Genomic DNA, 26722 nt, shown 5'->3' with positions numbered 1-26722 from the left:
TTTGAAAAAGAAGTAAATCAAAATACTCGCACAATACAAATCTTTGGTCTGTGGATACACAAAAACTATATTTTGTTCTAGTCAAATAAGAGACGATCATTTTTTTCTTTCATATATCCCAAAATTCCAAATCTACAAATATGGAATGTAGATGTGGAGAGAACAACAATAATTTGACCAGAGAAAATCAAACAGGTTCGGACTAATCAAAGTAAAGTGGTCCGTAAAATCAAACCAAATATTAATCCTGATAATAAAAACCAAAATCGAATCTAAGTTTAACCAACTTTTTTTCTTCTTAACATCCATTCTAAATCCCGTAAACTAAATTTTCTATACCGATTAATTAACTACAAACTCACGAGAAACCAAATTAAGCATCCTAGTAAAAAAAAAACAATGGATAAAAATCGAAAACCCTTTCTTAATAATCGGGAATCGGAAGACTAATGATGTTTCCATACAAAGTACAAGCATGCTGGATTTCGTTTTATTACTAACGTGACTGGGACGAAGTAAACCAAAAGATAAGCGAGTCCAGAACGAATTAAAACCACATCAAAATCAAGTGGTGAACTTGTAAATTGTTATGTTCTCAGCAACTGAGAGACTTACTTATCTCCTCCACCACGACTTTGACTGTACAAAGAGGAAACCACGATCAAATGTGTAGGTTTTACTTCTCTGCTAATGTGCTTGAAACCTGTTCTTCATCTCCTGTGGTTGTTTTCAGGATGTGGTCTGAGTTAGCCTCAGGTGTGTCTTCTTCACTCGGAGGTACAAGTTGCCAGAACATTGCTAGATACTTATCCCACTCTTCCACAATCATTGCCCCTTTGCTGCTTCCCGTTTTCTCCTATGATAATAAAACGACTCCGTGAGATGATTTTAGACGAATAGGACCCGATAAGAGAAAGGAAAGAGGGAATTAGGTAGTTACCACATGAGCCTGGATCAGGCTTTTAAGCTGTGTTTGTCCCACTGGTGAAGTCACTCTTTGGATCTTCACTATCTCTTTGTTCATCTGTTGTTCAATGCGATTCATTTCAATGTTTCACAAACAATAAAGAAAATATCTTCAAGATAATTTGTGATGTTTAACCTTAGGGAGGAGAGTGTTGTCTTCGTCAAGGATATATGCCAATCCACCTGTCATCCCAGCGGCTACATTTCTACCAACTCTGCAATTTTCAGAAAGAAACTATTAAGATATTTGGCGTTTAAGACACTCTTAAGTTCTAGGTTTTGGTTTAGGGCTAGAGGCTGAGAAAAAGAGTTCTACTTACTTCCCAAGTATAACGACACAACCACCAGTCATATATTCACAGCAATGATCTCCAGTGCCTTCAACAACAGCTTGAGCTAGAGAGTTTCTAACCGCAAATCTCTCCCCTGCTTTGCCTCTGACAAATAATAAACCACCAGTTGCACCATACAGACAAGTGTTTCCTACAATAGTTGCGTCTTCGGGACGAAAACCAGTCGATTCCACTGGTAATATCACAACTTCACCTCCCGCCATTCCCTTGAGGTAAAACAGTATATTTAGAGACCATTAATCCATTAATCAAAAATATTTTTGAAAGAAAACTGTGATTTTGAGACATACCTTTCCCACATAGTCGTTGGCTTCACCCACAAGACGTATATTCATTCCAGGAGTTAGGAAACATGCAAAAGATTGGCCAGCACTTCCAGTGAACCTATAGAGGTACAGAGTGGAACGTGTAAGTTTAAAACATGTTCTCATTACATATATATTTAAAGTTTGTTACGTGTTTACTGTCTCATAACATTGTCTTACGTTAGGTTCAGTTGTCCAGCAAAACCAGTGTCTCCGTATTTCTTCGCAATCACCCCAGCAATCCGACCGCAAACAGAACGATCTACATTGTATATACTCATGGTTTTGTGAACCGTCTTTTCATTCTCAATTGCATCCATTATCTGGGAAATAACCAAAAAGTAAGTATTAAGAGTCTTACTTGCATAGTTGCATATGTAGAAGAGTACTTAAACGAGTAAAGAAGGGTTTTTTCAGATTTTTGCATAAGCTGCATAATGTGTTACCTCTGGATCCTGAAGTAGAGTATCATCAAGAACAGGACCATTTGAATGAACCTCCTGCTTCCTAATGGAAGTACTGCTTCGTTTTGGTAGCCCAACAGACTGCAAATTTGGAGAAGGAATGAGATCTACACAGATACAACTTGCGGGTAGGCATATGCACTAGAAAAACGATAAACACAGCTCTGGTCTGCTTACAGATAAGAGATAACTGAGGTCGAGATGAGTTTTCACGAGCGAGATATCCCTAGCCTTTAGCAAATCTGTCCGCCCAATTATATCATCCAACTTTTCATATCCCAGCTGAGCTAATATGCCCCTCACCTACAAAAATTAGATGAAATATTAGTGTTAAAATCAATGAACTTTTGTATAAGAGAAAATATTCCTGAAGATTACCTCCTCTGCAATATACAAGAAGAAGTTGACAAGATCACCAGGAAGACCGGGGAAACGTGCACGCAGTTCCTCTCTCTGTAACCGAATTCAGGGAAATCTTAGTGGAAATTGGTTATACATTGGGGAAATATACAATAACAAGTAAGAAGAGAATCCAAATTACCTGACTGGCAACACCAACGGGGCAGTTATTAGTGTGGCAAATGCGAGCCATGATACATCCTGTGGCAATCATTGCCAGAGTACCAAAACCATACTCATCAGCGCCCATAGCTGCAGCTATCAACACATCCACACCACTTTTGAATCCGCCATCAACCCTGATAATAACTCTTTCCCTTAGTCCATTTCCAATGAGAGTCTGCAAAAGAATGAAGCTTAGCTATCAATAGACATCAAGGAGTTAATAAGAGACTACACGGAAATTTGAAGCTGATACCAGGGCAAACTAAAATGAAAAACATATTCTCACGACGAAGTTATATAATATACCTTCTGGGTTTCAGCTAGTCCCAGCTCCCACGGGCCACCAGCATGCTTAATGGAACTTATAGGGCTGGCTCCAGTTCCACCATCATATCCTGATATCTGTAAACAACGAAGCATCATATGTTTCAAAAGTCCATAATTGTATAAGTATAACTATGTTTCAGTAATTCATAGACACAATTGACCATATACATAATTGTTTTGAGAAATGGAATAAGAATCGTCATTAGCCAATATCTTGCCATAGCATGGCCCCCACAGAATTGTATAATTTGAATAAATATTTACAATTCTCCAATTTCAAATTTCTCACAAACTCTGAAAGAATGTGCATACCTGTATGATATCGGCATTAGCCTTCGCTACTCCGGAGGCAACTGTTCCTATTCCAGTTTCTGATACAAGCTTGACTGACACTTTTGCCTTGGGGTTGACCTGATTATAATTTTTTGTTAAGAGGGAGCCCAGATTCTAAAGTTGGCAATATATTTACAGCCAAAGTAAAATACCTGATGGAGATCAAAGATCAACTGTGCCAGATCCTCTATGGAATAAATATCATGATGTGGAGGTGGAGAAATAAGCGGAACTCCTGGTTTAGAATTTCTAAGTCTAGCAATATATGCGCTGACTTTTTTCCCAGGAAGTTGGCCACCTTCACCTGGCTTCGCCCCTTGAGCAACTTTAATTTCCAACTGGTCCGCATTAACCAAAAACGTCGGAGTGACACCAAAACGCCCTGAGGCAACCTATGATAATATAAAAGGTCATTTTGAAAACTGGAAATCATTAGAAAAGTACAAATTGATAATGTCTATGAAGACAACAAAAGAATTCCCAATAACTTCCTTAGAGTAAGCAAGACTGTACACATGAAAATATGAAATGTCCACAAGTCAAGTTGACTTCCAGTACCTGCTTAATAGCACTTGTAGCCGTATCCCCATTTCGAAGACCTTTAAGATGTGGCAGAGTTGAAGAATACCCATCAACAACATCTGTTAGCGGCTTCCAGCGGATCGGATCCTAGCAAGATAGACGGTGAATCTTTAGCTAGGTAAATGCGTTTTGAAGTTGAACAAGATCTGAACTAGACAATGAACAACTACCTCGCCTCCTTCCCCTGAGTTGGATTTTCCTCCTAATCTGTTCATTGCAATAGCAATTGTCTCATGAGTTTCTCTTGAGATTGCTCCAAGAGACATTCCACCTGTACAAAACCGTTCCACGATAGAGGAAGCAGGCTCAACCTTCCCAACAGGGATAGGGTTACGGTCACTTTTGAACTCAAGAAGATCGCGGAAAACCTACAACAAGAATATACAAAGAATCATATTCACTTGTTCCAGAAAACAGACAATCAGATTTGAAGATGAGATTATAGCACTCACCGTAATAGGACGGTTGGCTAAATGCTGCTGATAGACTGCATAGGCTGTCTCACTCTTTTCGCGGACGGCTTTATGAAGTAATTTAGACATTTCTGGGTTGTTTCCATGATATTCACCTTTCATATAACAAAATATACTAAATTAGAGATAATACTGGAAAGCTTTATAGGGATAATGAATGGTAGCAATTTAATCCACTAAAAGGACAGTAAAATAGTGTAGAGGAAATGTGTCTGTGCATATGCAACATTTATGTAAGAAAATAAACACTTCAAAAGCTCTACTTAACTAGACATAGTTGTACGTATGATACACGTTTTTTTTGTAGGCAGGAGAGTATGTATTTGTGCATAGACATGCAAGGTCATTACCAAATGCATTTCCAGTCCAGAAAAGTACCTCCAGGCCTAAACTGAATGAAACCGAAGTTCTCTAGCCGTTTGGCTGTATCCTCAGAAAATGCCCTCACCCAGAAAGTTAACGTCTCCCTAGCCAGCTGCAAAATATAGCACTTACGAGTTAGAGGCCCATAGCATCGTTTTGTAATATAAACTATTTTGCATTCGAAGAACATATAATATGAGAAGCATTCAACAGTAGACGAGAACTCAGACTTTTATCAGAACCTTTGACATGCAGGTATTCACAAACAATTTAGGGAGAAAAGTACAGTTACTGCCTTAATTTTTTTTTCACTGATTTAAACTAAAGCAATTCCAAGAAGATAAAAAGAAAAACAATTCCAAACATATAAACCTATAACAGAAGCCAAAAAGTACACACATTTTTGAGAATGTGTGCATATATTATATGCTGCTTTAAGGTTATAACATATATAGATGAAACTAGCATCTAAACTGACGTCCAGAACCTTAATATCAAAGAGGTATTTAGTTAATAGCTGAAAAATTGCTCCAATAACATATTTGTACTCAAACAAGGCAACTAGTCGAGTATCTTAGTATGAAAAACTTTGGGGGATATTCTTACCTCATCTAAAGTTAATCCACCAATTTGAGATGCACTACCACGGAACGAAAATTCCACAACCTCATTTCCCAATCCATAAATTTCAAATATTTGTGCTCCACAATAACTGAAAAGAGAGAGCTCAGGTGTTAAATCGGAAGTAAACAGATACAGTGATAAGGTCGAAAAACGAAATAGATAGTTCAGAAACTGAACCTAGAGAATAACGAGATGCCCATCTTAGAGAGAACCTTAAGAAGACCAGTGTTAACAGCCTGCGGAAGCAATTCAAAGAATCTTAGGATGTCTTTCTTCCAATACGGATAAAGACAGTAGCAGTGTTACAATAGGGAAATATTACAATCTGTTTAGCAAACACTATAGGCATGCAAGAAAGAGATCGAACGGCTTATCAACACTCAAAAAATTCTTGTCAACGTTAGAACCATTAATATGTCCTGACCTTGCGGTAATTCTTCTGAGCCTGTTCCATAGTTACAGTAGGCATTTTTCCGTTTCTCATCATGTTCACGGTCTTGTTGCTCAGACGCCACTGTCTACACGTCTCCAGTGCTAGGTGCGGGCATATAGCACTGAAATTGGTTATGGACATAGATCCGTATCATTTTCTATAGATGCAATGTATAACAGTTGAGGAAAACAGTCTCATATCATTACCTAAATTTAAAATTAAGAATGTAGGTGTATTATAAACTACATAAAATAAACATGAGTCTATTATAGAGAGTGCTATTATTTGGCATGAAGAACCGCAAGAGACAATAAACAACATACAAATTCCACATGACTTGCTTTGGTACGATAAGAAACAGCCTAACAAAATGAAAGATTCAATGAAAAAAGTCGATACCTTGCTCCATATCCAATCAAACAGGCAAAGTGATGTGTACTAAAGCACTGAGCTGTATCTGCAATTATCGAAGCTGACATCCGAAGACCGTTCTGGATCAGATGTTGGTGAACAGCACCCACAGCCAACAACATTGGAATTGCAGGTCGAGTTGGTTCCTGAAAAAGGGATAGGCTGCTGAATCAGGAATAGACAGTGAAGTTACAAAGTATGTAAAGATAGATAGAAAAGAAAATATCATCCAAGTGAGACACAAAAACACAAGCAAAATGAGCTTCAATTTAAGGGAAAATTTACAATAACTCAAGGAAACTGGAAAGTAGCAGCGCATACAAAGACTTACAGCGAGAATACATAATAGTGCACCATTGTAACGATGCCAACAATAGCACTTTATTATAAAGAAACCAACTATGCCACCAGTTCACTAAAAAGAAACCAACAATTTATGGCAATTATATTTTCACATTTTAACTTTCTTTTCCTCAACAGTTCCAATCTTTGCATGAGAAAAGACAATAATGTTGTTAGTCCAGAATGAGAGCCTAGAGCATAGTTGTTAGTAGACCAAAACGTAGATGTAAAAGGAGGACACTGTAAAAGGTGATAATCATACATCTACATATTATATAGTTAAAATCACAATTGAAAGCATACACTTGGAAACTGGTATGTACCGGATTATCAGATCTGTCTGAGAGAACAAGTACTTGGGAACCATTACGAACAGCTTCATCTGCAGCTTCACAAAGTTTTAGAAGACCCTTCTTCAAAGATCCTTCAATTCCTCTACGAATGTCAAAAAATGTGGGCAAGATTTGAGATTTTAACAGTGGATCACCAAGCAAACCCTCAAGCTCCCGTTCATTTAGCACAGGACCAGACAAAACAACCTGCTTATGAAATCACAAGTCTTGATAAATACAAAATCTTGCAAAAGCCAAATAATTCTAAGCCAGTACAAAATTTAGGCACTCCGACCTGTGAAACATTCTGAGGCCCAACCTCCAATATATTTCCACGCTTTCCAATATTAACTTCAAGGGACATGACTAATCCTTCCCGGAGAGGGTCAATAGCTGGATTTGTAACCTGTAAGTACACCATGTGAAGAACCACAAGGGGAATCATTTCAAGGACAGTTCATTAATTTCTATAAATCATGTAATCAGTTAACCTAGATCAAAGGAAACAACCAGTTCAAATCGTGCCCTTCTAATGAGGTGAACAAACCTGAGCAAACCGCTGCTTGAAATAATCATAAAGCATATGTGGCTTTTGAGACAATACTGCCACTGGAGTATCATCCCCCATGCAAAACGTTGGTTCTTTTCCTTGTGCAGCCATCGACTCAATTACCATTTGAACATCTTCACTCGAGTAGCCAAACGCCCTAGTCCATCAAAGTAAGATACATCATAGCCAAAATTAGTGTCTTGATCGGGAAAAAGCAATCATCGTCAAAAATGCAAACCATTGAATTCTACTGGTGAAAACCATTGATAAACTTTGTAGTTTGAAATAATCAACTTATTTACCCTCACACCAGATGTATGTCAAGTATACAAGAAGATAATAACAGTTAAGAAAAGTTAAGTGTTTTCATAAATCACCATATGATTTGCATGTAGCAGATGATGGAAGCATAGAACAAGAGAAACAAAAAGGCTTACTGTTGGCGTCTTAAGGTCTCATCAGTCTCCAGGATCGCTGACGAGAGATAATTAGAAGGCTTCAGGTTTCGCAGGTTTTCACTAACCCACTTTCCATATGGGTTATATGATGCAACCCGCTTCTTCACTTCTGTGTTCTCATATACCTGAAAATATACATATTACTAATGGGATGCAACATAAACAAAAATTATTTGTCAGTGTTAACAAATAAAGAGAATAATCGACCATGATCTGGTGCACCAACCTGTCCATTCTCTAAGTCAACAGATATCATCATACCAGGTCCTAGACGACCCTTCATGGTGACTTTCGATTCATCCATTGGAAGAACTCCGACCTGTATAAAGGCATGACTTAACAATTCTTCTGAGCCACGATATAAACAAGATTGGTAACAGATCCCCTTCTATCCAAACCAATTCTCTCGCTTTACAAAGTATTAACTCGGTTTCCATATGTCACACAAAACGATCACCATGAAACTATCTTATACTTGGTCATTTTCTCCCAAAAATCAGTTCGTATAACTTTGTCACACTAAATCAAAAAAGAAAAACGAAAAAACCTCCAAAGTGATTAAACGAATTGGTTTTTCTAACCTGTCAGGACCAAGCCTTAAGATTCAAGCATAAGCCAAATCATCTGCTGGCAACAATTACCACCATGCTTAGATGATAAAGAGCACATACATAGGGGTAAAAGACAAAACGCACCTCAGAGGCTACATAGACAACATTATCACTTGTCCGCCAATATCTAGCTGGTCGAAGTCCATTGCGGTCAAGGCAAGCTCCAACAGTCTTTCCATCACTGCACCAAACAAAAGGTGACGATGTTTTGGAATGTGCGAGCAGACGAAAGATATGCAACAGACTTGCTAGCAAAACTAGCTATCACTTTGAGCGACAAATTATCAACAGGGTCATTTGCTCTCTCGTCGTCCACAACTATGGATACCACCAAAAAAAGAGCAGGAAAGCTCTGAGTGATCAAGACTTACGAGCCTTCTAGAACAGTTGTAAATTCTCATTATTCTTAGTTAAGTATTTATGGAGGAATAAGGGCAACTGAAAGCTTAAACCTTACGCACATAATTAAAATTCTCAAGGGTAGAAAATCTCCAAGCAAATTACCTGAACAATACCAAAGCAGGTCCATCCCAGGGCTCCATCTGCCCCTTGTAATAGTCATAGAAGTCTACAGCCTACAGTTGGAAAGAAGATAAGGGAAGCACTTGCAAGATGCAAACATCCATAAAGACTAAAAAGGCAAACACAAAGCAATACCTCAGGGTATTTAATCATTAAAGTCGGGTGATTTTTATACGCCTCTGGGACAAGAATCATAAGAGATTCCTCTGGAGTCCGGCCACTTCTTATCAATAGCTGCACACACCACAATAACATAAAACACATTGAATTCTTGCAGAAAAAAAAAGAAGACTATAACTTAGGGTCTTGAGGTTATTCTGAAGAGTGTATAAATGTATGTACTTGCAAGATGTATTGCTTTTTTCATGAAATGCTCGTTACATGTCTGAGAAGTTTATTTTTCTGGTCAACAGAAAGACAAGTATTATGTATGCAGAATAGGACTATTGCTTAGTTCCAAACGCAAGAAACACTTATGTGCCTCTTCAATTTTCCTCCAAAAGGAAATACCACAAAGAGCATCAGAACAGAAAAAATACAAGTTAGGAGGTTAGATGACTCGTACCTCCGCCGCACTGTCAAGGTTAGCAGAGTCTGAAGCCTTTGGATTGCTAATTGGACGAATGTCATTTTCACGTCCATGCCAGACAGGTGATCTTAGAGATGCTTCTCGAGACGTCATCCAGTTTAGGTTCCCCTGCAACACTTTTCCGGTTTCAGTGAAAAGGACCTAGCTTAGTCTAAGTTTCAACAAACCAAATGACCAGAAGAGAAGCATAACCTGTATGGTATTGATCTCCCCATTGTGCCCAAGAAACCTCATGGGCTGAGCAAGATGCCATCTGGGACTAGTATTTGTGCTAAATCTTCGATGATAGATGGCGAAAGGAGATTTATAAAGATCATTTTGAAGGTCGGGGTAAAATAACCCAAGAACTTCAGAACGAAGCATTCCCTTGTAAACAATGGTCTGATTGGACAAGGAGCTAAAGTAGAGCTCAGAGGCCCAACTTTCAGAAGCAACTGCTCTTTCGATCAGCTTCCTGCAAATGTAAAGTTCTCGTTCAACGTCGTCTACTTTATCGTCTTTGACAATTCTAACAAAGACCTGTTCCGTGTTTGGCATCGTCTGTTTTGCATTATGGCCAACAATGGACGCTTCCACAGGAACATCTCTCCATCCAAGCACCTCCAGGCCCTCTTTCTCAAAAATACTTGTAATCACTGAAGAGAAGTTTCAAACATTGACTTAGCAAGGAAAATATTACATGTTATATACATCGGAAAAATTATAGCTTGGAGTGGTATGCATACAACTATTCTATGTTCACCTTTCTTGGCTTCTTTCCTAATGTTGTCATCTCTCGGTAGGAACAGCATTCCAACACCCGTATGCGTCCTATCAAAAGAAGCGATTCCTTGCTTCTCAGCCCATTCGTTAAATAGATCCCAAGGAATGGAAGTCATCAAACCAGAACCATCACCAGAAGTATTATCAGAACCACAACCTCCCCTGTGTTCCATACAACCAAGTGCTATAAGAGCATCATTTACAATCTTATGTGTAGCCTTATTCTCCAAGTTTGCAATAAACCCAACACCACATGCTCCCCTTTCCGATATTATATCTTCCAAATAAGCCACCTGCGACGATGCAAAACAAAATTAAAACCCCGCAAAATAAAAACAAACGTCCATAACTAAACCTCTTGCAAATGAAAATTTTTAAGTATACCCAATATATACACACCAGAACTAAAAGTGCAAAAGTCAAAACCTAGATCAACAGCAGATAAAGATGCAAGCTTTTATCTGATTGCAGAGAACCACGATTACCTGAGGTTTCAGATCAGAAAAGGAAGACGATGCATCACCAGCGGCTCGGTCAGAATTAAGGATCGCTTTCACCGAAAACGGAGACCTCAGCGAGGACTTGAGCAGTGGACTGTAGCCGCGAAAGCCGGAGAGTTCGTTACGCCGTTTGGTTCCTTTAGAAATACAGTAGGATCTGACGAAGTCAACAGAGAAGATAGTCTTAGTAGAGCTTAATTTCGCGGAAGAGAGAAGCCGGGAAACGGAAGATGAAGCTCCGGTAGCTCCGGGAGACTGTAGAGCCATGGAATGAAGCTCCTGAGAAGAAACGCCGAGAGAGAAAGCGATCGATCGGATTTCGAAGTTTAATCTCTCTGCGACTGTTGTAGTTTTATTTTCAAAAAGTCAAAATGGAAGCAGAGATTTATCCACTGCGGTGAAGTGTACGGTGCACCGGAATCGTAGAGAAAACCCAACCGGTGATGTTTTCTCAGTCTCAGATCACGGCACGAGCTAAGAGTGATCAGTGAGCACGACTACGCAGGACTCTCTAATCGCCGTCGCTTATTTGGTTGTTGTTGTAAAGTTGATGAAAGTGCTAGTTTTATTAGCTTTCTTTTGTCTTCAAACGCGATCGCGATTTTCTAAGATTTAGCGGTGCGTTTGGTGACGCATGTCTTTATTTACAGATTGTACTTTAGAACAATTGAATGAATATAGACTACAAATCTAATGTTGAATAAGTAGTTAATATGTAAATAAATGGCAAGTGCTTGGCTCAATTTCAAGAATACGTAATCAATTTAAAATAATTAAATAGCGTTTGAAGAGTCGCAAATTTAATTTTGTAAGGGGACAAATGGCAGAAGAGAACAAAGAGATTCTCTATACGTTTACCACATAAAGCGACAACAACAGCGAGTGTTAACCTTAGAACAATTATTGGAATCTTTTACTCTTATTTCTTTATTGAAGAAAACAAAAGATATCATCATCACCTACGTAACTAACATTGCCCAAAGTTGTCTATCTTTTATAAAGTTTTGCTTCATGTCTTTATTCAGTATCTAATTACCTGACCAAGAAACTTTCCACCTTTTAGAGAAATAAAAACTCTAGTTTCTTTCAAGAATCTCTTTTGTTTTTGAACGAATCTTTTTGTTGGTGCATCAAATATTCTTTGTTCCCAATTTAGAATATACAATCACATTTGTAAATTCTATAAACTTTAAACCACTTCAATTTTTTATGTAGTTGTCGATGAAGTATTTTTAGTGGAAAAGTATCTGTAAAAGAAATTATGCAACTTGTTTTCTTTTATGTTAACTACGTCACATTGACAACACTATACTGCAAATGTATAGTTAAAATATAAAATGAATCAACCACCACGATAATTAAAATCATTTCATTTACAAGAATTTCCAGACAAGAAAATCTTAATCATATTATGAAAGGTTACATAAAAAGTATACAAGAAAAAAGAATATTCATTGCTATGGCTTTTAGCTGATTACAAAGCTTGATACAAAATCTATAAATTGAAACAAACGAACAAACGAAATGGGATTCGTCGAACTTCATATTTGCAAGGTAGCCTATTTGCAGAGCTCTTACTTGGGAATCAAGAAATCTAAAAACGCCAGAGACAACTTGAGACCATCTCAATTGTCATCTGTGAAGACCTTGAAGATAAAGTCACGGAAACGCCTAGAGTATTGTCTCGGATCAACCGCAGATATAGAGGAAGGATCATACTGTATGCTCTTGTAAGCGTGTTCAAGCTTCTTGCTGATATCATAATCCTGAAGAATGTCAATTATACCAAATATCATCACCACTTCGTAGAACTCTCCTGTAGGCTCTCCCACAAGCTGCAGCTCGCTGTCGTTTTTTCTCATCGTTCTCTCTGCACGTGCTGGCATGTTTGTCCCCAATCTAATACTTGCCCACCTGCAAGAACACAACCATATTCAAAATCCATGTTTCTGTGTTTCGGTTTTGAGTTTTGAAAGTGTTGTTAATTGATATCTTATGTTGTGTTACCTTGAGGGATCTGAAAGAAGCTCATCAACCTCTGCTCTAGAAAGACGAGGGCCTGATTCTTCTTCTGATTCACCTGTAGATAAACAAACAATTACTTTGTTTCTGTGAATGATACATTTTTGCTGATGGGAAAAGTAGTTTTTAGATTGGACAAAAGCGAACCAATGGGCGTTCGAGCTCCAGAAGGAATCAGCTCTCCAGCGACAGAAGCTTCTCTGAAGTGAATCCCAACTAGAAGACTGTAATCCATGATTCTCTCCTGTTCTAGAAACTCGCAGTCTTTATCGATTTGCCTGTGATGTAAACAATGAACCATGAGAAATGAAACAAGCACAAACAAACTATGGATAGAGTAAAGTATAATGGTTTTTACCTGATGAATTCTTGGTACCATGCTTTCTGCAATCTGAAAATGAAATTCAGGTCGAGGTCTTTTAAGATCGTGTTTGAATCGATTTCTGATTCAGGTTTGTCAGTTGTACGGCCAAGAGAAGATCCTTTTAGATCAAAGCGTCTGTGAACAGAGTACTTAGAACAAAACAGATTACCCATAATGACGAATCGGACCTGCATTATATGCAAACCAAGAGAGTTACCAAACTAAACCAAACGTTTCAAAACCATGCCACATAAAGTGTTAATTTTTTGTATCTACCTTCTTTTGGGTTGGTCCATTCAATTTCACACAGTGTAGACCAAAGAATCTGATTACCAAAGAGTTCTCAAATGCTCGAACATGGTTATAATATGCTGCAAGCATCCCCAGAAGCACCTACATTAAGAAGACAAAAAAGACGCTCAGTAATTGCAATCTGAAAAGTTTTGGTAATAGCCAGCCAACACTCTCTAACCGGTAACTTGAAAAGAACTCACTTTTGTTTCCGACTTCTTCATTGTTTTTATCATGTAACGATCATCGTTTGTTAAATAAAAAAAACTCCCACTTTTTCCAGGGGATGATAGTTCTCGAAGGGCATCATTCCCACAGATCGATAACATGTAATCAGCTGGGTCTACTTTGAATAGCTTCCTCAAGCTCCTGGAAAATTAAACCATAAGCAAAACATGTCAATAAGTAAGACAGGATTTGTAGCAATGTGAAATAGGTAAAGGAATTTTTTTGTCTAACCTGAAAACTAGTGGGCAATAATCTTTCCATTTGAATTCAGTAGATTGATGTGGAGGTGTGTACTTGGTTCCTTCGCGCGGAAACCTCCTCCATATCTTATCTTTTGGATCGAAAGCTGAAGGCTTCAGATCAAGAGATGCCGCTGGAGCTTGTCTTCCGACAGAATGCCTGCGGAAATAAAATCACTAAACATGACACCAAAAACACAAGCATTGCTCGATATGCGCATATATATACCAACAAATTTCAAATTTTACCTGATTCCTAACTGTAGATTAAGCATAAGCTCGTAATTGCGATGGCCTTTGGATATCGTCTCCCCTTGCTTCCTCCCTGCCTTTGGCAGTTTCATAGGAACAGGGCTCGATTTCAGGCTCTGAAGACCTTCAGCGTCCAATCTCATCAACTCTGCATCCAACTCCTTCCTCATATCAGCACCTCCTTCACCGATTTCGTTCCCCCACATATTCATCTTCTCAAACGCTCTATCAACGCCCACACTTACTCTCCCATCAACTGACGTCCTCCTAGGTTTCTCTATCCGCTTGGAAGAGTTCCAAACAGATAGTTTCTTCTGTGAAGGCAATGTAGGAACCCTCTCGCCGCTGCAGATCGTGTACTCACTTAGATTATTAAACAAATCTTTAGGATCCCATTCAAGATTCCCTTCATTTCCTGACGGATAATATGTACCATTCATTTCCTCTGGATCCTTAGACCAATGGCCAACATAGAAACTCCCATTATCCCATTTGAAGGTCCCATTCCCTCTGGGGAACCCTTCATCCCAAAACCCGTCGTATCTATTTCCATTTGTCCAAACAAAACTCCCTTTGCCACAGATCGTACCATTCTTCCATTCGCCGATGTAATAACTCCCATCGCTCCATTGGTACTTTCCTTGACCTTCTTGCAAACCTCTCCTCCATTCACCATCATAGGCATCTCCATTTGCAAAACTCTTGACGCCATGTCCATGCTTCAGGTTCATCACCCACTGACCTTTATAAGCATCTCCACTCGGACCCGTGTATGTCCCAATACCATCCATGTAACCACTTTTAAACTCTCCTTCGTATGTGGCACCAGATGGCCACCCAAACTTTCCATTCCCCATGGTTTTCCCATTGTACCAGTCACCGATGTACATGCAGCCGTCTGTCCAGAGGTATTTCCCATGGCCATGAGGAAAACTATCATACCATTGCCCCGTGTAGTAGTCCCCATTGGGAAGCACTCTCTCGGCATGGTAGAATTCCTCTAAGCTGCTCCTGTTAGTGGTGGTCTCATCGTCATTATCATCAGTTGTAGTATCATTATCTGTATGTGGAGCTACCGATACTGTTCCAAAAACGCTATTAGCCCGCTTCTTCGCTTGCTGAGTCTTTCGCACGGTCACCTCCCATGCTTTTAGAACATAGCTTTGGTCCTTGCTCATTATGTTAAACTAAGGAAACGTCTATCTAAAAACCTGTATATTATTAGTACCTAGATAACAATCCTAAAGGTATCATCAACAAACATATGTGTCACAGGTCATTTTTCTTTTGCCTCTGTGAATCTCGGAGGCAAAGAGCTTACTTTTTTCTTACAAATTGCAGCATTACTGGATTGAATGTTTCTCTAGACCATGTTCCAAACCAAACAAAGAAAAACAGAGAAAAATCTAATGGCCAAAAAAATAGTTAAAAGGGAAAAAATGTCTCCGAGATTTCATCTTTTCTTATCAGTTTTAGAAACTAATTTTGTCATTCAAAGAAAGGACTCGTTCATATCCTCAAACCAATGAAAGCCTTGAAATTTAGAGAAACAAGCAAGACCCTCGAATTCTCTATATTTAGCATCTCCTTGCTTCCCTCTAGCACAAAGACATTTATTTCATATTTTAAAATATGGACCAATTTAGACGAATAAGTTCGTTAGTTAAAATCACTGAAAAAAACAGAGTTAAACTCGTTGAGGCATTCTGTCGAACAACATAAGTTCATTTTTTTTTCCTTTTCATCAATCTAGTAAATGAACTCAAAGAGTGAAACTTTAAGCTTCTCCGTGTATCAAACACATATAATCAAATCACCAATACAAATTTAGCAAACAAAGCAAAGCTCGAAAGGATCAAACAATTAGTAGAGACTTCATATCTTATTGAGCTTGGCGAGGAGGAAGACGGTGGCGGAAGTGATGGCGGGGATAAACAAGTCGTTGGGAACGGACGTCGGAGCTATACGGTTCTTAATGAAGACGGCGATCGCAGGAACTCCGAAGATGAAAAGTAGAAATTCCTTTACTCCTCCGACGCCGGTGAACCCAACTCCGATTAAAACCTCTTGAAGAAGCTTCTGAAACTCGTCCTTCGATAGCTTCTTCCCCTGCCCGAGATTGTGTATCTGCTCGTTTCAAAAGTATAAGAGACGAAGAAGATGATAAATCTTTGATCCCAGTAATTAAACCAATTGGTTAAAACATTGTGATTCAATTGTAAAATCTTATTTTGGTTTATAGTAAACCAAGTCTAAGCCTCTCTATGTAACAGAGACTTAGATTTGGGCAAAAGCGTTGAAGTTATTTTTTAATGTTTATCGTTGCATAACAATACTTATCATATTCGCTAATCGCTAGGTATAAATTATGTTTTGCTCAAGTATATATTTCATTTTTAATATTCTTTTCGTGTTATTAAATTTAGAAAAGGTTAAGAGACCAAATGTTTACAAATTCCTTACCTAATTTTATCAAATCAAAAGAAGTGTCATTAAACTTATATAATGAAGAATAGAAATTGAAAGAATTTAATACCTCATAAGCTTGTTGTAGTTTCTCAACACTTGGCACCTTAAGTTGAGTGCCACCGAGTCTTCTGTTAATTTCCCTGTCGCACCAAATACATAAAATACGAATATCACATCACATGTAAATATCATTACCATAATCATAATATCATGGTGCCGACTATATGGCTCGAGTCTTTATCGTTTATTTTTATTTCTTAAATCATTGACTTATAAACCGCCCATGAGCATTAAATAATTTGTCTCAAAAACTCGAAAGAAAATCGTTATTGAAAATGGTTTAATAACCAAATCTAATCCTTTCCGACTCATATTGGTTTCATTATAACACTTAACAAGTAAAAGAATTTTACTCGACTGCTTCAGCCACAATGCGGTAGAAGTCGCCAAAGGACCATTCTTGATCGTCATTTTTTTCTTCTAAGCGTTTGCGGTAGCAATTTTCAGCCATAGCTTCCAAGTCTTTCGCGTCTACCTCTCCTTTACCTTTTGCTTCGTTCCATAATTAAGTATACCAAACAAAAAAATGATAATTTTATTAATGAAGTGAACATCAATGAAAGACGTGATTTTGGGGGAGAAAGAGAAAGGACGAACCGGTATTGAGAGCTTGACCCATATTGTGATAACTTCCTTCTTCTTGTTTTTTTGCATATCGTAACAAATTTGAAGGATAATATTGAGAAATAAATTTTGGAGACCGTGACTTGTGACTTGTGAGGTGGGATCAGTATCTTGGCATTTCCTGATCGATAAGCCACGTACCGGAAGCGTGACAGTTTAACTTAAGGATCTAGAGAAAAAGTGTGAGTCTATTCATTTCATATTTTACATATAGCATATAAATACTATTTTATTTTCCTTTGTTTACAGTTTAATAGTTTTAGACTCACAATATGACTTTTGAAAGCCAAAATGTAGCAGAACAATTAAGTTTTTTTAATATTCCTTTTGAAATGCAAATATGTTTTTAACCTATATAACTGGCAACATTAAAAGGAAGAGATTCTCATGATTTGCAAAATATCAAGGTGGAAAAGGCATGTAAATCTTTATTTAATATATATCTTTGTTTAAAACCACATTGGAGATAATTGACCAAAAAAAATACAATTTTGTCAAAAAGCTTAAATTATTGGATTGTTAATGAGCATATGGAAGTTTGACACTTGGAGAAAATTCACATGTCACCACATAGAGATAATGTATTTCTATGTTCACTAACACGATTACATTTACACCCCATTCCCTCGTCGACCTTGAGTCACTCCCATCTCCTTCTTTGGACTCTTGCGAGACACTTAGATTTAGAACAACAAATGAGTTTAAGTAAGTACTAAGCCTATGAAAAAAAAAAAAGGTAGAATAAGCTTAAGAATCCAGCAACATTCATGGTATCATTCGCCATTTATATCTTAAACGTGAAAGAAATAAAGAGAGAAAGGTTATGAATTCCTTTTGTCAATAGATATCATTGGAACTAAGCGTTATGAATTCTTTTTGTCAATAGGCTAAAAACCGTTTTATATATTTTACAAGAAACATGATTTTTCCATAATATTGAAACTTTATATATTTCTTAATATTCTAGGCATTTATAAATTATTCTATGTTTTGAATATTTATTTTAAATTTTTGGAGAATACTAGAACATATAACTTTCCAAGTCCTAGTGATCCCGGCTACGGCAACACATCCCTACGAGGGATCAATATATCGAACCATCTCAACGCAACACTTGTCGTCGATCAAAAGTCTAAAAACATTGCTTCTCAACTTTGATCTCTTTCCTCTAGTCTCTATCATCACCGCCACGTCACTATTTTCCCGCCTTATAACTAGGGGCAATCAACTCTCGCGAACAGAGAGAGACGGAGAACAAGAGCAATCAAATCACACAAATCCTCGAAAAAGTAAAATTCTTGATTAAAAAAAAACGGACATTTTGTGCTCAGACACTCAGCTTTCCTTATTAGTCTTTTGCCACCTCTCTGCAAAGTTCTCGAACCCACTCTGTAACCAAAATCAATCATAAAGATTTGATCTTTTTTTTTCCTTTTTCGGTGAGATTTAATCCTCTAAGGTTCTTGATACTCTCTAGATCTATTCTTACTTGGGTTTGTTCGAAATATGGAGGACAAGAACAATGATAAGGAGAAAAAAACCGACGTTACGTTCGAAGATGACGAAGATAACGAAGATCTAGAAGACAACAGCAGTAAGTACGAGAACGACAGTGAAACTGATCAAAGCGATCTCGGAGATCTTCCTGGTGATGCTGTTGATCGTGACGACGACATCGATGAACCTTTCATTTCCCAGGTTCAATGGCCTCAAAGCTTCAGGTAATTAATTGTAAAGCTCGAAACTTTCCTTGTAACCCATCTCATAAAGTTTTGTTATTTGAGATTTTGTGATGAAACATTGACAAGTTTTGTGGTTCTTTTAGGGAAACGACTGATTCTTATACGATTGCGGCATCACCAATCTTCGGGTCGCTCAGGAGTAATCCTCCGAGTTTCTATAGAGCCAGCAGAAGTAATTTAGATGTTGAGTCAAAAGCACCTTTGCTTCCTGAGAGGCATGATGATTCAGACAAAGCCTCAGCTACACAATCTGCTTGGTCTCATAAAGGCTCATTTGCTGAGGAATTGCCCATTGGTGGCTATGGATGCAGCGTCATTCAAACCATTTTCAATGGTAACTAAAAACTGATTATGATTCTTGGCCTAATTAAGAAAACATGTGTAACTCTATATTGGTTGCAGCTATTAATGTAATGGCTGGAGTTGGACTTCTCTCAACACCTTATACAGTGAAAGAAGCTGGTTGGGCAAGTATGGTAATTCTTCTCTTATTTGCTGTTATTTGTTGTTACACTGCTACTTTAATGAAAGACTGTTTCGAGAACAAGACCGGCATTATCACTTATCCTGATATTGGAGAAGCAGCTTTTGGCAAATATGGTCGTATTCTTATCTGTGTAAGTGGTTCCATAGATTTTATCTTCCTTTTGATTATTTTGATCAGTTGTTCTGTTTTCAGTTGCTTATGGTTTCTGCAATGTTATGTGTCTTTTGTGCAGATGCTATTGTACACAGAACTATATGTAAGTGAAGATTTTTTGTAGCCGAATTTTACTCATGGATCTAGAGCTTGTTTCTGTCTCTATAATTTAAACTTACTAGATTCGCTGTCCACTTTCTGTAGTCATATTGTGTTGAATTCATCATTTTGGAAGGAGATAACCTTACCGGGCTTTTCCCTGGTACATCCTTGGATTTGCTCGGGTTCCGACTTGACTCTAAGCATTTATTTGGAATCTTAACTGCTCTCATTGTTCTTCCAACTGTTTGGTTGAAAGATCTACGCATCATTTCCTACCTCTCAGGTACAATCAACTGCATTTTTGTTTTCTTCATATGATTGAATTCTTTCGTCAAGAATATTGAATCAGTTCACTTGTTTTTCTTTGGTTCTATAGCCGGTGGAGTTATCGCAACCGCTTTGATAGCAGTAAGCGTGTTTTTCCTCGGTACAACGGGCGGGATTGGGTTTCATCACACCGGGCAGGCTGTGAAATGGAACGGGATACCGTTTGCAATTGGTATATACGGGTTTTGCTATTCAGGACATTCAGTGTTCCCAAATATATACCAATCCATGGCTGATAAAACCAAATTCAACAAAGCAGTGATCACTTGGTAAAACCAAAAACTTTACTCTTATATTAGCTTTTGATGTTTAATAATCCAATTCTGAAACCAACAATTTTTGTTTTGTTGCTACATTGCAGTTTCATTATATGTGTTTTGTTATACGGAGGAGTTGCAATCATGGGTTATCTCATGTTTGGAGAAGCTACCTTGTCTCAGATTACACTAAACATGCCACAGGACCAATTTTTCTCAAAAGTGGCACAGTGGACAACGGTTAGAAAACAAAACCAGTTTTTATTTTTCTCTCCATAATCTTTGGAAGTTCCATTTTACACTAAAACTTCATCTTGGTTCTGTTTTCTCCTTTTCTCAGGTTGTGAGTCCGTTTACAAAATACGCTCTCCTGATGAATCCACTTGCAAGGAGTATAGAAGAACTATTACCGGAAAGAATGTCAGAGAACATATGGTGCTTTCTTCTTCTAAGAACAGCACTCGTCGCTTCTTCTGTTTGTTCTGCTTTCCTTATTCCATTTTTTGGTAAGAACATTAAGCTAGAAAGGTTGAGAACTCACTCGTGTGTCGTTTTACTAGATTTGCTCCTTAATGGTCTTTTTTTGCAATTGGTTTTATTTTCCACACAGGTCTTATGATGGCTCTTATAGGATCTCTTCTCAGTATACTAGTGGTTAGTTTCCATCATCCTCTTTAATATCTTAAGAACATTATTGTTTTCAAAAAATGTGACACTCAAAACAGTTTTACATAAATGTATGTATGGTTCAGGCAATAATAATGCCAGCTTTATGCTTCATAAAGATAATGGGGAACAAAGCAACAAGAACACAGGTATATAAATTGAGCCTTGTTGTTGTCCTGTTATCAATTTCTTGAAATTATTATGGGATGATGAGTTTCTGTATTTGGATTCTTAAGATTAACACTGAGTTGTGTACTACAGATGATTCTGAGTTCGATCATTGTGGCCATCGGGGTGGTAAGCGGGACCTTGGGGACATATTCTTCGGTGGCAAAGATCATTAGGAACTATCAGTGAAGGAACTCCATGACAAAGAGACCCATAGTTTATCCCCTGTACTTTGAGTTGAATGTTTTTGTTGAAGCTAATAAACTCTTGATTATGAAAGATTATTTTGGACTTGAAAGTTAATAAAACTAGTGAAAGGTTTACTTTCTCATAGGTGTCACATTTGCTTTTGTATTTTTGTGTATCTACTATCTCTTCATTTTTCTGAGCATCTTTCTCATGTTTAGATTTGGGTATAATGAGCTCGCCTATTTGATAAAGGCATTAATAATAAGTATTAACAACACAAATAAACAAGGAGGTGTTAACCTCAAAAGATAGATATGTAAAACAAAAAATTTAAAATTTGGTTCTCATGATGTTCAAAAATCTGCTTTTTTGAGTGTCACAATTTGATTATCGGGTCACAACTATTTAACACAGGAGGAAAATAGACGACTAGTTAACAGTGAAATTTACTCAATTTATCGAAAATATAGGCAAACCCAACGGGAAAGAAGTTAGAGGAAAAAAAAACAGTTTTTACAAGGTTAAGATTGACATAATTCTGTTGAACGATATTGTATTAATTAGTATCGGCCATTTAGTGACCCAAATATCTCCCGTCTCGTCATCACCGACTTAACAAGGTGGAAGGAAAATTACGAGACTTGAGGTTTGTCGGTCCTGCTAAAGTGTTTTAATGCTCCCTAAAAACATTCTTATATACAATTGTTTTTTTACTTTTTTTTTCTTAACCATTGACAAAAATTTACAGCGAAACTTAAGGAAGAAAAATCATATTAGTTTTCTCTATGTATATGGAATTGGTTGGTTCATATACCTTTATTGACTATAAGGTACATTAAGTCGATAATAAATTAGTTTTCTTAACCAGTAATAATATGATAGATGGTGACAAGTAAACATAGAGATCACAAACAGAAAGTAAACATATAGAAAATAAATTATATATTAATGTGTCAGTTCTTGCTGACAATTGAAATTGAAAGGAGTCGGTCTATTGGCCGTGCGAAACAAGCGTCAAAACATTAGTCATCTTTTTAGTCAAACAAACCTCAGAAGATAAGATTGTTCCAAGCGAATGCTAACTCATGTGTTTAGAACAAAATATTTTTGAATTGAAAATGGCTATCTCATAAATCGTTCAGGTTTTTTTTCTTCTTCTCTTTACATCGAACCATAGCTCACAAATCACAATTCTAGAGGAATTTAAAAATTGTGAAGCGTTGAATATTTCTACAATTTAAGATATCACAATAGTCAACTATACGATAAACATTTCGTACGAAATAAGTTGTTGTTTTCATTAAATGTTGTTTGTATCAAACGAATATTTCCATAAGATAGTGTGTTTGTAGATTGTAAATATAAAATAATGTGATTAATAAATGATAAGAAAATAACAAAACTCTTCTATCATTCATTCCAAATTTCCAAAATATAAATGTATTATTGCGTCTATTATACAGAGATGGGGTCATCCTAAAAAACAAAAGGGATACATCATACATCTATCCAAATGTTCAACTAAAGTCCGTGATAACTTAAAAGCTCTATATGGATTATTATTTCTTTTCCGTTTGTGATCATTTACACCAGAGATTAAACTGATCACAAAATCACTACCACCAAATTGGGATTTTGAGGTTAATTATTACATAACTACACCAATAAACCCAACTAAAACTAATACGGTTTGATTATTATTATAAAATAAAAAAACCACAAACAAATGAAAGATTTCTATATATACTCACAAACGTAAATAATTCGCGAGAAAAAAAACTATATATGTAATATATCCATATATAGGTTTTGATGAAAACCCTAAAACTATAGATGGTTTATTCTTCGTGATCGGTGTTTCAGTGCCGAAACAAAACATTCATAGTTTAAAATTCAGAGAGAACCAATGCTTCCTAAAGCGTTAACATTGTAAAATCCAGACGAGAAAAAACCAGAAAGACCTGCCGACATCTGAGGAGCATTAAACACTTCCTCATCCAACGGTGAATAATACTCTCCACGGACCTCTCCATCCAACGGCTCTAAGTTCATCTCCGACTCACACGGACGGTGGAGATCTACGGCGGTAAAAGTGGTGGGCGACGGTGGTAGATCAGCGGCGTCTTGACCGGTGAGTTCTTGAACAAGCTCTCTGAACTTAGAAGGACAAGTCTCGACTCTCATCGGATTTGATATGTAACGGACTTTGATGGGTTTGTGCGTAGTCGTTGACTTCCTCTTCTGCTTAGGTGGGATCCTAGTCGGAGACGATGATGACTTTCTCTGGTTTATGAGCAACGTTGATGATGACTGATCCATCTTCTTTAGTTCTTTTGTAATATGGAGAAAAATTTAGATGTGTGAGCTCTCTCTTGTTTTAGTCCAATTTTTAAATATATATACAATGAACACTTTTTTTTATGTATCGTTTTTACTTTTAGGAAGGAGAGTGGAAGTTAATGAGAAAGGAGAAGAAGTTACTGAGAATTAAGGGAAGAGAGAAGAAACAAACAAAAAAATTAATGGCATTGAAAAAAGTCCTCATCCGCTGATAGCCGACGGCGCGTTTAGCCCACGCGCGTTTAAGTTCATCGTGTCTCCATGACATCTTTTACTTAGATGACAAGTGTGATTTGTTACTCTTTTTGATTGAACATTCTGTTGGACCAAAAATATATATATACGGTCGGACACAATGTGGAGTTTTTAGTATTAACTTTTATAAACAAGACTAAACTGATGATAGTCATATTTTTGTTATTATAGTATATCTACTTGAATAACCCCTTAACCAGTATTTAAATAATTGACAACATAGAGATATCTATACCATTTGAACATTCAATGGTTGTCGTCAAATCGGATAAATAATGACTGTTTTAATTTTTTCTGAGTCCCGGGCGTGTGTTGCACGCGCTGAACAATCACGTGATGGAAAATATGAGGATAAGTAAAAAAAAAAAGTGGAAGCCGCCGTCGGCTAGTTAGCCATCAGGGCATCAACAAAAGCGCCACGTCAAGATAGGTGATGTAGACATATAGACGCCATGACGTCACTTGACCCGACGATATTGATCTCACCAAGTATAAAAGACAAAAATCTCAAAATAATAAACAAATGGAAGAAGAAGAAGAAAAAACTAATTTAACTAACCTTCGCGGGAACAATCGAAGGATCCATTACACTGATCATAGTTAACCCAAATTTTATCCCAAAACAAAGATATCAACCGAAACATTCTAACCATTTTATCAAAAATGAAAATATAATACAAGTGTAAGTTATTATATATTATAATTTATGTATGGATAGGGATAGTCATTAAAAAAAAAAAAAAAAAATATATATATAGAGAGAGAGAGTCAAGTCGATCGTTTTTCATGGTTAAAGAGTCAATTCCAATTGTTGAGCACGGAATATACAGTGACTAGAGTCTAGCTATCTCTTCTCCAAATTCAAGTATGGCAATACAGATAACAGATCTAACTTGGGTGCATGATTTAGTTTAGTCGATTTTTCAAGAATAAAGGGTATTGAGTGTATATGTGGAAGATTTGAAGTTAATATTTGTATTTAAACTCCTAATACTGCTTTTTAGTTACATTTTTTGGCGAAGTTTTTCTTTGCCGACTCCAACAAAAAAGGTGTTATTTGGTAAAAAAAATGACTAGCATCATCTAATACTATTTAAGCATAATGCCAATGTTGATCTCGTAATGTAATAACTGAGTAGAAAACTCAAAAAAAAAAACTATTATACTAAAAGGTTTTTTTTTTAAAGACAAAATACTAAAAGCTTATAATTGGAAAATAATTGACAGAAATGAAGGCAAAAGGGGTCCATATGGACAAGTGGGAAGAGGAGGGTAGCACAGCGGTATGTGCTGTATGGTCTGTCCTAATTAAAGGGTCTCTTAAAATCGATCTAATTTAGCGAGGGCCCTCTAAATGCCCCTTTCAAAACTCCTAATTTTAATGTCACTTTATACATTTTTCCATTCTATTCATAAAGTTGATGAGGTTAATCATCATATATATAATATATTACAGTGGGTTCTAAAAGAATAATATTTGGGAATTTTGGTGTTAGTTCACTATCAAAAGAAAGTTATCAAAAGCTTCGACAAAAATTTTTTAAGTACTTTTTTAAAATTGAACTTAATCACATAGATCTTCAAAGAAGTCAAGTCACGTGTACGTACACAGATATTCAAATTCTCATGACAAATAAGATAATTCCAAGTTTACGACTTAGCTTGACTCGATATATGTCAACAAAAGTTGTAAGAATCTCGTATAGTACGAGAGTCATCAATTTTCGGGTTTTCCCATAAAGAATAAAAATACCTCCCTTTGTCTTTTATTCATTTTATAACAAAGTTTAGTTTCTCTAAGGCACCCATATGACATGGTATGTAGGAGAAAATGATTATACACACTATTTCATATCGCAGACTTGAAAGAAGAAAACTTACATACGAATATACGATAGATGGATTTTTTTTTTCCATTATGTTATGAATAACATAACAGATGTACTCAATAGTGGCGAAAGTCATATTTTTATATCTAGCTACCTAGTTCAATTCTTGGTTTGAAGGAATTTATTTAGATGTAGAGACATAAACAATGTAAGAAAATCTAAACACAATTTCACAAAGCGAAGTATTCCCTTGGTTCAAAAATAACTATCACATCTTAATATTTATGAGTCTCACCAAATACAAAACGAATCATATTTTCACCATAACCATTATAGAACTCGAACCTAAATTTTTTGAAAATTGTCGGCGACACTATTACCAATCTCTAGCTGATGAGTTGGGGCTGATGAACGACTATGCTGATGGCGATGAATTATTAATTTTGGCCTAATTATAAAAATTGCAATAATACCATAACCGAAGAAATTGGTGATCCTTTTGAACACTAACGACAAAAGACACCAAAAAACAAACAAAATTTATTCGTTGTTGCATTATCCGGGGAGCACGTAAGTGGGTTGACTTTGGAAGTAAACGGACCCAAACGACTTCTCACTTCTTCCAAGACAATCTATCAAGTAGATACGTATTTATGGAGTTATTGTCCATGAAGATATCCATTACACATAGAAAGAGAAGTTCTCTGGACCAATTTGTTTTTTGTTAAAGTCCATTGGACCAAATTTCAAATTCCAAAAGCAACACTTACAAGTTACAACTTTCCTCATCAACG

General features: G+C 36.8%; 5 protein-coding genes and 1 long non-coding RNA gene across 8 annotated transcripts; 2 read left to right on the top strand and 4 right to left on the bottom strand.

The window, feature by feature from the left end:
- Nucleotides 1-228: 228 nt before the first annotated feature.
- Nucleotides 229-11526, bottom strand: GLU2 (glutamate synthase 2). The gene is made up of 33 exons (NM_129687.5): nucleotides 10850-11526; nucleotides 10345-10657; nucleotides 9795-10237; nucleotides 9579-9710; nucleotides 9149-9247; nucleotides 8996-9066; nucleotides 8576-8672; nucleotides 8107-8199; nucleotides 7860-8005; nucleotides 7420-7579; nucleotides 7168-7278; nucleotides 6864-7079; nucleotides 6187-6344; nucleotides 5779-5908; nucleotides 5532-5590; nucleotides 5337-5442; nucleotides 4746-4842; nucleotides 4347-4462; nucleotides 4065-4262; nucleotides 3871-3981; nucleotides 3465-3704; nucleotides 3292-3390; nucleotides 2959-3054; nucleotides 2630-2827; nucleotides 2467-2541; nucleotides 2266-2391; nucleotides 2071-2169; nucleotides 1805-1947; nucleotides 1610-1703; nucleotides 1287-1525; nucleotides 1103-1181; nucleotides 941-1024; nucleotides 229-856 (listed from the first exon to the last, which is right to left on the bottom strand). Exons 1-33 carry the CDS (start codon nucleotides 11129-11131, stop codon nucleotides 677-679), a joined length of 4890 nt encoding a protein of 1629 aa, NP_181655.1. The 5' UTR covers nucleotides 11132-11526; the 3' UTR covers nucleotides 229-676.
- A 672-nt stretch (nucleotides 11527-12198) lies between these two features.
- PIP5K5 (phosphatidylinositol- 4-phosphate 5-kinase 5) lies at nucleotides 12199-15691 on the bottom strand. Its single transcript, NM_129686.2, has 8 exons — nucleotides 14258-15691; nucleotides 14001-14168; nucleotides 13745-13910; nucleotides 13527-13643; nucleotides 13245-13438; nucleotides 13034-13164; nucleotides 12872-12944; nucleotides 12199-12778 (listed from the first exon to the last, which is right to left on the bottom strand). Exons 1-8 carry the CDS (start codon nucleotides 15436-15438, stop codon nucleotides 12490-12492), a joined length of 2319 nt encoding a protein of 772 aa, NP_181654.1. The 5' UTR covers nucleotides 15439-15691; the 3' UTR covers nucleotides 12199-12489.
- A 23-nt stretch (nucleotides 15692-15714) lies between these two features.
- AT2G41200 (uncharacterized protein) lies at nucleotides 15715-17440 on the bottom strand. The gene is made up of 4 exons (NM_129685.3): nucleotides 17387-17440; nucleotides 17143-17281; nucleotides 16797-16869; nucleotides 15715-16387 (listed from the first exon to the last, which is right to left on the bottom strand). The coding sequence occupies exons 1-4, from the start codon at nucleotides 17406-17408 to the stop codon at nucleotides 16136-16138; spliced, it is 486 nt and encodes a 161-aa protein (NP_030665.1). The 5' UTR covers nucleotides 17409-17440; the 3' UTR covers nucleotides 15715-16135.
- Nucleotides 17441-18505: 1065 nt separating this feature from the next.
- On the top strand, nucleotides 18506-21786 carry AT2G41190 (Transmembrane amino acid transporter family protein). 2 transcript variants are annotated; one of them, NM_129684.3, is made up of 11 exons: nucleotides 18506-19134; nucleotides 19239-19489; nucleotides 19558-19772; nucleotides 19875-19898; nucleotides 20000-20180; nucleotides 20274-20493; nucleotides 20586-20721; nucleotides 20822-20987; nucleotides 21092-21135; nucleotides 21234-21296; nucleotides 21409-21786. In NM_129684.3, the coding sequence occupies exons 1-11, from the start codon at nucleotides 18920-18922 to the stop codon at nucleotides 21502-21504; spliced, it is 1611 nt and encodes a 536-aa protein (NP_030664.1). In that variant the 5' UTR covers nucleotides 18506-18919; the 3' UTR covers nucleotides 21505-21786. The 2 variants fall into 2 exon arrangements, with proteins under 2 accessions (NP_030664.1, NP_001323503.1); NM_001336900.1 differs by having other exon boundaries at nucleotides 20822-21135.
- A 1049-nt stretch (nucleotides 21787-22835) lies between these two features.
- Nucleotides 22836-24196, top strand: AT2G41178. Of its 2 annotated transcripts, NR_140743.1 has the most exons (2): nucleotides 23226-23862; nucleotides 23946-24196. It is a non-coding gene; the product is annotated as an other RNA (long non-coding RNA). The 2 variants fall into 2 exon arrangements; NR_140744.1 differs by having other exon boundaries at nucleotides 22836-23960.
- SIB2 (VQ motif-containing protein) lies at nucleotides 22955-23874 on the bottom strand. The gene has a single exon (NM_129683.2): nucleotides 23040-23874. It carries the CDS (start codon nucleotides 23821-23823, stop codon nucleotides 23398-23400), a length of 426 nt encoding a protein of 141 aa, NP_030663.1. The 5' UTR covers nucleotides 23824-23874; the 3' UTR covers nucleotides 23040-23397.
- Nucleotides 24197-26722: the final 2526 nt, after the last annotated feature.

This window comes from Arabidopsis thaliana, chromosome 2 (genome assembly GCF_000001735.4).
Source record: "Arabidopsis thaliana chromosome 2, partial sequence".
Lineage (NCBI taxonomy): Eukaryota > Viridiplantae > Streptophyta > Magnoliopsida > Brassicales > Brassicaceae > Arabidopsis > Arabidopsis thaliana.
This window is presented reverse-complemented; position numbering and strand designations above follow the sequence as displayed.